This window comes from Aplysia californica, unplaced genomic scaffold, assembly GCF_000002075.1.
Source record: "Aplysia californica isolate F4 #8 unplaced genomic scaffold, AplCal3.0 scaffold00873, whole genome shotgun sequence".
Taxonomy (NCBI): Eukaryota; Metazoa; Mollusca; class Gastropoda; order Aplysiida; family Aplysiidae; genus Aplysia; species Aplysia californica.
The window spans coordinates 55,831-67,240 of record NW_004798143.1 but is presented as its reverse complement, the minus strand read 5'-3'; the positions used below and the strand labels follow the sequence as shown (position 1 = coordinate 67,240).

At 42.1% G+C, this 11,410-nt stretch overlaps 1 protein-coding gene across 1 annotated transcript in view; it reads right to left on the bottom strand.

Annotated features, from left to right (window-relative positions):
• Positions 1-7,112: 7,112 nt before the first annotated feature.
• Positions 7,113-11,410, bottom strand: part of LOC101856136 — an 18,311-nt gene continuing 14,013 nt past the window's right edge. Inside the window, exon 3 of the mRNA XM_005110304.3 lies at positions 7,113-9,008. Within this exon, the coding sequence (XP_005110361.1) occupies positions 7,764-9,008 (1,245 nt within the window). The 3' untranslated portion in view covers positions 7,113-7,763. The remainder of the gene's footprint in view (positions 9,009-11,410) is intronic.

Here is an 11,410-nt window from a genome sequence, read left to right as displayed (position 1 = left end):
ACACACACACTCCCTTTTCAACCCCATCCCCAACCATCCGCACCCTTCAGGCGTTCTCGGTAATTAACAATGTGCCAACACGAAAACAAAAGCGCCCCATACATTATTTGGCCAGCGCCCTGACCTTTCACAGCCCTCTCCACAGTGCCAGGACCAATAAATGATCCGACTCCAACACCCCGAGGCGCGGGAGAGGTCATCTCTAGCCTGGCTTCTGGTGCCATGCTGAGGCGCGAAATGGCGGGAAAAGCGACGGTTCCAGGCCTTAGGCTCCTGGACATCGAAAAGTGTCGGATTCCGAGACGAAAACATGGCCACCAATGCTTTGTCTTCGTCAAGGGATGAGCCTTTAGGCGGGGCATCTGATTCTGCGGGTTGTGGTGGTGGTTGCGGTGGTGGTAATGATGGTGATGTTTTGTGGTGGTGGTGGTGGTTATGATGGTTGTGATAGCAGTCGTAGTGGTTGTGGTGATGGTGGTTGTAGTGGGTGTGGTGGTGGTGGTGGTGGTGGTAGTAATGAGAATGATTGTTTGGGGTGGTGGTGATGGTGGTAGTCGTGGTGGTGGTGTTTGTTGTGATAATGGTGATGGTGTTTGTAGTGGTGGTGGTGGTGTTAGTAGTCGTTGTGGTTATGATAGAGGTGATAACGGTTGGTAACGGTGGTTATGGTGGTAGTGGTGGTTGTGGTGATGATGATGGAGATGGTGCTGGTGATGATGTTGGTGGTGTTTGTGATAGTGATAATGAGATTGATGGTTTGTTGTTGTGGTGATGGGGGTTGTGGTTGTGATTGTTGTTATAAAAGAGGTGATAACGATGGTAGTGGTTGTGGTGGTAGTGGTGGTGCTGTTGTTGGTGGTGGTAGGAATGCAATTAATTGTTTCTGGAGGCGGTTGTGGTTATAATAGAGGGGATAGCAGTGGTAGTGGTTGTATAGTGGTGGTAGTGATGGAGGTGGTGATAATAGTGATTGTTTGTGGTGGTGGTTGTGGTTACAAAAGAGGTAGTGGTTGTCTTCTTGTTGGTGGTAATTGTTGTTGTTGAGGTGGTGGTGGTGGTGGTAATAAGAATGATGGCTTGTGGTGGTGATGGTAGCGATAGAGCAGAGGTGGTGGTTGTGGTGATGATGATGGTGGTAGTGATGATGATGATGATGATGATGAAGATGATGATGATGACGATGATGACGATGATGAAGATGATGAAGATGACGACGACGACGACAAAAGTTCAAAGAGTGAGAACAAAGTTTTCATCATAGCAACAACAAGGATTTTATTGATATATCCAAAAACAAAGCAAGAGACAGCAAAATAATCATACGACAACCAGTTATTATATGTAGACTCACATCATTGTACAGTTGCGCAATATTATTATACAAGACATGTGTGATTGTTTCTGTCATTATGTACACTAGTCATAAAATTAATCGTTCTGTGGATTGCTAGGATACGTATATATCTACCTCGTGGCTCACCCAAAGCGAGCCGATAGTTAGATAAAACACATTCAAGTACTTGAAACATAATACGAACAAATTTTGAAAAAGAACTCACCAGAACCAAACGAAACTTCACAAAACGCACTGGGACATAACAATGTATTCACAGGGAGAGAATTATCGCAATAATGTAGCCACATGGGTTAATACAATATGAGAGCAAGGTATGACGACTTAAATAAAAATAATAATACAAATTTTGGTGGAAGAATAATCAATGCTACTTGCTGATCGAATTATACGTTAACATCAGTATTGCAAGATTTCCTCTACGTTTCACCAACTTAACAAAAACCAGGATTACAATGACATTTCGCTAATTCTTCTCGAAACAAGTCCAGACTCTTTCACGTTTTAAGTAACAAGTCACAATAATAATGTACATAAGGAATACGGCCATAGCAGTGAATTAGTCAGTATTAGTTTTTGTACACAAAAGCAACAGCAACACACAATAAATTAGGAACTTCGAATCTACAGTTTATAGGCTTTTTTTGTTAACCACACGCTATAATCTTATTATTTATTTGGGATACACCCCCTTTTTCTTAATTAAGTAGGGGTTCTGAAGAGAAAAAAGTGAGAAAAAATAATTTGTTCTAAACGATTTGTAATGGTTTTCTAAACTCTACGAAGCATGGTGCATTGGTGGTGTAAGATTTTGTCACTCAACCCAGGTTAATCATTTCACTCTATGATGAGTTCTATCATCTACAAATACATTTTCCTATGGGCATTCTAAAGAGGCTGTAGACGGGAATAAGAGTTTTCAGCCCCGTACATAATTTATTATGTTCACAATACTGGACTCCTTACAAAAACCGCCCCAGTATAAACCAGGCGACACATTACATGATATAAAAAGTCAGAGGAAAGCTGAGATATTAGAAAATGGTGATAATGTTTTTGTTCAATAAAATGTTGACCTAAAGACGCGCTTAATGAAATAAGGACTAACTTTTCCTAGAACTAGAATATTATACTGTGAGTGCATATTCTGTTTAAAAAAACTATTTTGGGACCCTGGACTGCTTTTTGAATCACACGCACACACACATACATACACACACACACACACACACACACACACACACACACACACACACACACACACTCGTACACGCACATTTTTTAAACACACTACATATCAGATACGGTAATTATCTTAAATCTTTTATTTCTATCTCAATCCCCTGTTGTCACCTCACAAAAGAAAAAAAAACAACCACAACCCAAGAACAATTATTGAATGAATTCATTCCTTGACATAATCATGACAGAAGGACAGGCCGTAAACTGTGGCGTCAGTAGCCCAGTGGTTAGGCCAACGGACCCAAACTCTTAAGACTGCGTTCGGGGGTTCGAGCCTCTGCTCGGTTCGACGTTGTGTTCTTGGGAAAGGCTCTTTATACCAGTTTCCCAATATTGGCTCAGTCTTTTCGGAGATGGACGTTCAACTAGGAGGTCCTGCCTCTTAAATAACCTTATAGTGTTGATAGGGGCGTTAAACCTATACCATTACACCATTTTAAGTCGTAAACTACTCTAACCCTCTCCCCCCCAAAAAAAAACACACATCTCCATGAAACTCAGGGAGGATGCCTAAGCTGACAAGCACACACACGGACCATCAGTGGAGTAAATTAATCAATGGTGAAGCAAATTTAAGTCTCGTAAATTCAATGCCAAAATGTCTCCATAAAGCTAAGGTGATTTCATATCTTGCTCTAAATCTTAGTTGTGTCAAAGTTCGCTATTAGAGGCTAACAAAAAGGATTTTGGAGCCAACTTTTACCTTTAATAAGAGATAGAATCGATGAAGTTCAAGAAAGAGCACGTTTGTCTGCGATAGGCTAACATTACATAGCAGTGCAAGATCTGCACGAACCTGTGATGGACAGAGCCTAGAGAAGTGACCTTCATGATTTTGTCATATTATGACGTCCATGATAGTGCCAATGATACACCCCTCTCCTTCTCCCCCAACCATCCCGATTTAGCTAGATTGATTTTTATTTCCTTTTGGTTACAATCGAATATAATAATTATGAACCTAGGGAACTGAAGCGTGAGATAGCAAACCATATACATGTACTAAAAATCATATAAATGATAACGAATAAATCAAATACTGAGAGGCACCCAGATTCTCACGGGGGCGCCCACATAAAACAAACAAAACATACAGCCGAGGATGATACACCGTTATTTGATGTCGAAATCCACTAGCCTCAATTGATCACGGCATCAAATAACGCCATGTTGACGTGACTTTGCACTTCAATAATTTAATCATATCGCACACACATCCTATACAGATCAGAGATTATATAAACTAAAGCGACAAACACAAACACAATCTGAACATTGCGGTTCAAGTGGTGCTGTGAGTGACTGCACTGCAGGCAAAACGTCATGTTCAATTCTCCTCCCAGGAGATGCATCTATGGTGATTTACAAAGTAGCCCGCTTTAACCATAATCTTACAGTTGAGACCGCCAGATTTTCTTCCGTTTAGTCGGGTTTTCAGTTTAGAGAGCTTGCTGAAACAGAAGGAACAAAAAATAAATTTGAGTTATCAGAGATTCAATTTTCTTTCGATTTAAAGCCATTTTTCGATTTACCGTGGTTGGTTTAAGCAGACTCCAACGTAAAACTATTATAACTTACTACAAGTTGAATGTTTGTGTTAGCGGTGAACAGGCCATGCTCTGCTCCTTTCTGTAACAGAAGAAAACCCCTGCTGTTACATGAGCTTACACTACGTTTCGCGTACGATGAGACTTTCCCAGGCACTAGAGCCGAGCGTACTTTTATATTCTCGGAATGTGGCAAACTCATCTTTGATTGAATTTGTCTCCCTTCTTCTTCTTCTTCTTCTTCTTCTTCTTCTTCTTCTTCTTCTTCTTCTTCTTCATTCATAGGTCTCCAAAAACTTGGAAGAATACAATCGAACATGGGCGTTAAAATGTTGATCTTGCTCATAAGTATCTTTACTGTATCGTTTTACATAACAAATGCTTTACCTTAGCAGATCATAAAAAAATGTTTTAGTATTACCACACACACTAGATTACAAGACAAAACAACTTACAAAATTATAATCTTTTCGTTATGCACGCAAAGGTGCCCCCGTCCCAACCTGGACAAGTAAATCAAGACAAGCAAATCCTAACCGGCCAAAATACTAGCCTACCAAGAAACATTCTCTCTTCCCCAGGAAGTATACAGTGCAACCAGCCGATTAAGCACTCAAAAACTTTATATGCTATTCAATCCCAAACAAAGGATGTACAACTTAAGATTCTGACCCTTCAAGTAACTAATGTCACGACAAAATGTTCTTATAAAACATCAAACGATTGCGAAAAAACTAATAAAACAATGCAACTATAGCACTTACTCTTAAGAAAGAAGGGACCATACGGTTAAACCAATCCCTTTAGTAGCTCGCCTACACGCAGTCTGATAATTTTTCAGTCTCCAAGACTAATTGCATGCAATCAGTCATCCCTTGAGAAATGAGTAATTCAGTATGGTCACGCCTCGTGCATTCTCTGACTTCCCTTTCGTTCCACCAAGTTCCCAGAGTCTCAGAAGGCAACTGACCAGGGTGTCCTAAATATCGATCTTCATTCACTTTAAAGGGATCATGCAACCACGAACAAAATGTCCCTGGACACTTACGAATTAAATCACCACGCTCATAAGATAAATGCCGGAGTAATTTTTTAACCACTTTGCGGAAATGAGAAAAAACAAAAAACCCCACCAAAACAACTGTTTCTTTCGAACATTGACCGTGTACAACGCCGGACTTTTGGTACACTCAATTGATTTTTTAAAATCTGGATTATTCTTTTGTCCAAGTGAACTATATTATTACTCCGCTGGCTCAGCTCTTCATTTCAGAACCCAAAGCTCTTAACAAGCCAAAAAAACAAAAAAAAAACAAAACCCAAACAGACCTAAGGCAATCATTCTAGGAGCGTGACGAAATGATAGTGTTTCTGCTACCCAATAGATACAATCTTGATCGTTTATTTCTATCAAAAACAAAAGTTGCGAGTTCGGTCATTGTGGGGGAAAGTCTCACTATCTCATAGAATTTCGAGCGTCTCTGTCTTTTTTCTGTGATTAGGTGTCTCATTCAGACGAGGTTTGCCCTGGCAGACAGGTTAGAATCGGGCCTCCTTCTACATGATCCGACTGGAGTCGATGGGTGTGAAAACATTAACAAATTACAAATCATCGTTGTTACCTTATTTGTTTGATTTTTTGTATTTTTGTGTATCTCGAACAATATCAGCGAGAGACTAATCAGATTGATCATGTGGGTGGTTGGTGGGTGTTCTGGTGTGGCTTACTCCATCTTTCCTATCAAACATCTATCTCCTTATCTCTCTTCTTTCTTCTTTAGTTTTTTACTCTCTTGAAACACTTCTAATCTCCGGCACTTCTAAGATCGAATTGTGTTACAAATGCCGCGAAACTCTTACAAAAAATAAAAACAAAAAACAGATGGACATAAGACCAATGAGGAGGTGTTAGCTTCAGCCCTGCCTGTCAGGGCTACCGAGTTTGTATGGGATACAGCATCGACGTAGAAAGACAGAGACTTGACTAGATAATAATATGCGTATGTGTCCAACTCTTGGATAGTTTGATCCTCAACGTCTATCACCCTTGTGCAAGTGACACGTTCTTTTATTTGACATCACACTTGTTATTTCCGAAGTAGGAGTTTGAGCCTTTTGTCAGTACACCGGGCTGAGAGGAATAAATTGCTACCTTCGAAATATAACGTTCTCTCAGACTTAAAAAAAAATTTGGGGGGCCTTTTTGAGTTACAAAGACCATGAGGTCAGAAACTAATTAATGTTCTGTCGGCTCTATCAAAATCGTAAGATTATTTGGAGTCGTTTTCAAAATATTCAACGAATTGCTTTAAAAAAAGCTAGACATTTTGTGAAACTCAAAATTGTATACATCAAATTTCTCAAAACTTGGAACGGAGCCCATGGAACTTTGTAATTCTAAGGTGGCGAAATATTTCGAGTATGAGGAGAAAAATGATTTGGACCACACTCGGATTGGAACCTCCACTTACTCTGTTGTAGATAAAGGTTTTAGTCTACTACATCACGGCTGGGAACACTTAGATAACACCTACTATCTCCATGAGGCTATTTGACGAGAATTTTGCCTTGTTGTAGTTCATAGCAAGCTAAAGTGACCCTATCGTCACACGGTTATCTCAAGAAGATATCGTTACAAATTTGATTTTGTATTTCACTGTGTAAGCTATGATAACCCTACGGTCACATCGTCACTTAAGGACGTAATCGTCACTTATATTGAAGAAAAGGCACCAAATCCAATCGACAATTCCACTAGAAGTAGTATATCATTGTTTCCTGTTATTCGACGAAATGGCGTAATAAGTATTGGGTTGTACGTCACACACACACACACACACACACACACACACACACACACACACACACACACATACACACACCTACACACACACTCACACAGGCACATAGTTCTCTCTCTCTCTCTCCCTCTTTCTCTCTCTCTTTCTCTCTCTCTCTCTCTCTCTCTCTCTCTCTCTCAGACACACACAGACACGCGTGCGAACACAAACATACAGTATACTATGACCTCTAAACCACATGCGCCTTCAACAGCATCGGATTAGGGCAACGGTGCAACGCCCAATCTGCTGACAGCGGAGACAACGTCAGAAAAACAAAACAAAACACATGAGCTTCAACGTGTCCTGTCTTCACTGACTTTTGTTCGAAACTGGCGATGCTGAGGGATTTCAAAGCATTCCGCTTCCTTAGAAAGGTAAAGAAAACCACTCACAATTCACCGTTTACACTTCAAGAGTCGATGTCCAACTTCGGAACGGAGTGTCTCAATATTTGTAGTCCTTTTTCAGACTCTCTACAGGCAAGTCATGGGTCCAGAGTCCAATCCAACGGTCTATGTCAAACATGTCTTTTCGGTAAATGTAAAGTATAACCCTCCCCCGCCATCTCGGCCTAGTGCGCAACATCCAGGGTCACTGCAGGGAGATCACAGCGGGTGGTGTTGTAGCGATGTCTTACAGGAACAGGTAACAACGGGCTGTGATCACATGATGTGCGAATACATTTGGGGGTGGGGTGGGGTGGAGTGGGGTGGGGGCGAGGGTGTTGTACTTTACATTTACCGTGTTTTTTTCTTTAGGGAAGAGCTAAGTCAAAGGTCAATGTCTTATGCAGCTTTTCAGGAGTTGAAATAGGTCATCTCTAAAAGTCCGATTCATGAAGGCGTACACGATAGGGTTGATGACGTTGTTGATGTAGAACATGTAGAACACGATGACGTTAAAGTGAACTACCTTGAGGCCCATGAACCACGAGGGCAGGAAGGACAAGACGAAGAAGATGGTGACTACAAACAGCATGGCTGCGGTTTTTATGTTAGCGTAAAGAGTGCGATCCCGCATCGTCGCCGAAATCCGGGGGTTCTTTTTGGGCTGGATATTCTCTGTGGCGGCGCCGTTGATGTTGGTCAGCTGGGTCTCTTCGGCTACTGTTTCCGGACAGTTGGTGCTGGCGTAACAGCTCATTCGCTTCCTTTTCGCTTTCCAAGCGCGACGCACTAATATAGACCGATAGATCAGCGCGTATAGAACAGCAATGACAATGAATTCGACCAAGAAAAGCGCGGCGTAGAACTTCTGGTAAAAGAACGTGGCCTCCTCGCTAAAAATGACGTTGCTCATGACACAATGTCCCAAAAAGCGGAGTTTTTTCTGAGGAGCAGGCTGTGAAGTGCCATTCTCTTTCAGCAATATAGAGAAGTAAGACGATGTGTTGCTTGTGGAGCCCGAGACAGGCGAGGAGGTGGAGAGGGTTGGAAAAGTCGACGCCGTGCGAGCCAGATCCGTCTCATAGCTGTACCCCCTGCTGTGGCCAGCGAGGTCGTTAATGAAATCCTCATCCGGTTCCAGAAACAGCCCGTTAGTGTAGAGCGTGTCTTCGCTCGTCGTTTTCCACGAGCCTAGAGGAGCAACCGTAGAGCCGATGAAGGCGATAGCCGTTTTGGCATCGTCGTTTCTACTATAGGCAGACGCCAGCGAAAGAGGGGAGGGAGGGGACGAGTACAACGAGGATGGGGACGAAGTTAACGAGGACGGAGAGGCAGGACCGAATCCCGAGGAGCTGTCTCGCAAAAAATCCCCGTTCGCCATCGCATCCTGGCTGTTAGCGATCGTGTCGTTCACGGAGACCGCCACGTCCTCGTAATAGTAGACCCCGTGTGCTAGTGTCGGCACGACACCCAGCAGCACCGACACGAATGTGAGCAGAACGATACAGATCTTCGCTCTCGGCACTGTCACCACGTGCAGGAACGGGTGGCAGATGCAGAAGTACCGGTCGAAGGCTATGGCCACCATGATGAGCGCAGACAGTGGGATGTTGAACGTCTGGATAAACAGGTACATCTGGGGACACGAGACAGAAGCTTTGTCAGTACGAGTAATTGTTAAAGTTTATTGTACAGAGATGTCACTGGTGAGGCGGGACCTCCAAGTTCAACATCCATCTCTGAAAGGACCAAGCCAAATGGGAAATTCGTGTAAAGTGCCTTTCCCAAGAACACAAAGTCGAACAGAGCTGAGGCTCAAACCCCCGACCCCACAACCTCATGATCACGGGTCCTGTAGCCTTACCACTAGACTACCGAAGCCACCGATGCCACTGCGACTTGGTGGAGAAAAAATCCGGAAAATTTACAATGTTACATTTCGACTGCTCAGTGTAAGACGCCGTCATACGTCATTTTTCAAAATGGTGTACAGCGGAGTTTTACACTGAACAATCGGTCTTCAAACAGGCAAACAAACAGATAAACAAAAAAGACCCCCCTCCCTCAAACCTGTTTAAGAGACCAACTAATATGTGGTTAAACAGAAAGGAAATGCTTTTCTTTCTTTTATCAGACGCTTATACCCTTTTGGGTGTCGCGGAAAGAAAGAGACGTCTCTCTGCCACCAGCCGGAGAGCTTGGGTCAGGGGGATGCCGTGAATTGTTAATGTTTCCCTGACTCCATCTATCCAGGTCTTTCTCAGTATCCTCTAGCCATGTTGCCATCGAATTTTAAAAAAATGTAGGCACGTTGTGTTGGGTGTGTGTTGGTAATCGCATGAGATGTCCGAACCATTTGATTCTTTGGTGTTGGATGTGATGAATGGCATCGTTTGTGCCCACCATTTCTCTGATTACTGTGTTTCTAATTTTGTCTCGCCTGGTCTTGTTTACTGCTCTTCTAAGGCATCGCATTTCACATGTTGTAATCCTTTGCTCTAATGTCTTGTCCACGAACAAGAGATAAACACAGTAACTGCTTTGCAAAAAGAGTTCAGTGATAATAACGGAAAAAAACCCTGGAAAAAATCGGAAATCGTCAGTACCGACACAATTTAGATAATTTAAGAGCCGAAATGCTTCTCCTTTCGGCCAAGTATGTAAAGGCCAGATTGGGTTCAGTGTTTTTTTTTTCAGAAAACAGGCAGATAATATACTCAATAAAAACTCAAGAATCGAATTCACTTCTTTCGCGGGGACAACAGCAAAGAGCCTATCCGTTACACCACAGACACTGGCAAGTAAAAAGAACTTTTGTTTGTATTTCTTTAGAGCTGCGGGGTGAAAAGAACTTGTTGGATAACAGAGCTACAGATGTTCAGATTCTTACGATTCATGAGAAAGATAGACTTTGGTCCCCACTCTCTTTCTTTCACCAATTTTACCACCCCTGATACTGATACCAAGCGACCTCCACCCTTTAGAATTGAATATATCTCGATAGAAGGACATTTTTTTCCATCAAAAGAAAGAAAAAATGAACAAGTTTTAAGATGACACCAATAACTTCACATGCCCCCCAAACTGAGGAGTCACTGATCCCACTGCACCGTGTTTCAATGTTTTGCTGGTTGAGTATTTCAGGTTTTGGGGTTGATGGCAGTTGAGAGAGGAATGAGAACAGGGATGTCGAGGTTAAGGAGTGGGGGAGGTGGGGTTGAGGGTCGGCAGAACACGATTACAAGTGTAATTTTAATCTTGTGTTTGACCATTTGAAAAATAGCGGATGAGTTTTTATGAGTCTGAAATGTGGCTTTTTATTTTTTATGAGTAGTTCGTTGTGTCTCTGAATTCATAGTTTATGCATTCATACCCAACATTATTAGCTAGCTAGCTAGTACACAGATAGACAGATAGATAGATAGATAGATAGATAGACAGATAGATAGATAGATAGATAGATAGATAAATAGATAGATGGATAGATAGATAGATAAAAAAAGTGAAAGGTGGATGAAAGACAAATGGATTGCTAGACAGATAGACAGATCGATAAGGAAATAATAAGATCAAGCCTCGATTCCTACTAAATAAGCCCCCCTTACAAAAGGTAATTGTGATCAAGGCATTGGCTATTCTTATCTTATAAATAACTGAAATGTACTCCTCCCAAGAGTCAGCTACGGTCTGACTACTCAAGTCAGTGACCTTGCTCTTGGGAGGAAAAAACTTTGGTGTCGTCCACACACGTCTGAGAAACTAACTTCGCAGGGAAAGGTACCGTTTTTATACTGTGCTTTCACGACACTTTTATACGTGTGTGCAAGACTGGTTTAAAGAATTTTGCCTATGTATTTAAAGTTCCCCCCCCCCACACAAAAACAAAACAAAACAAAACCAACACCTCCTCCAAAACAAAACAAAGCAAACAAAAAGAACACAAACAGCCCTCGCCCCCCCCTCCCCCCACAAAAAATCCTCTCCAAATCAATGTATCCATCCTAGAAAGGCTCAAAGAAGTATACCCCATAGAGTTGT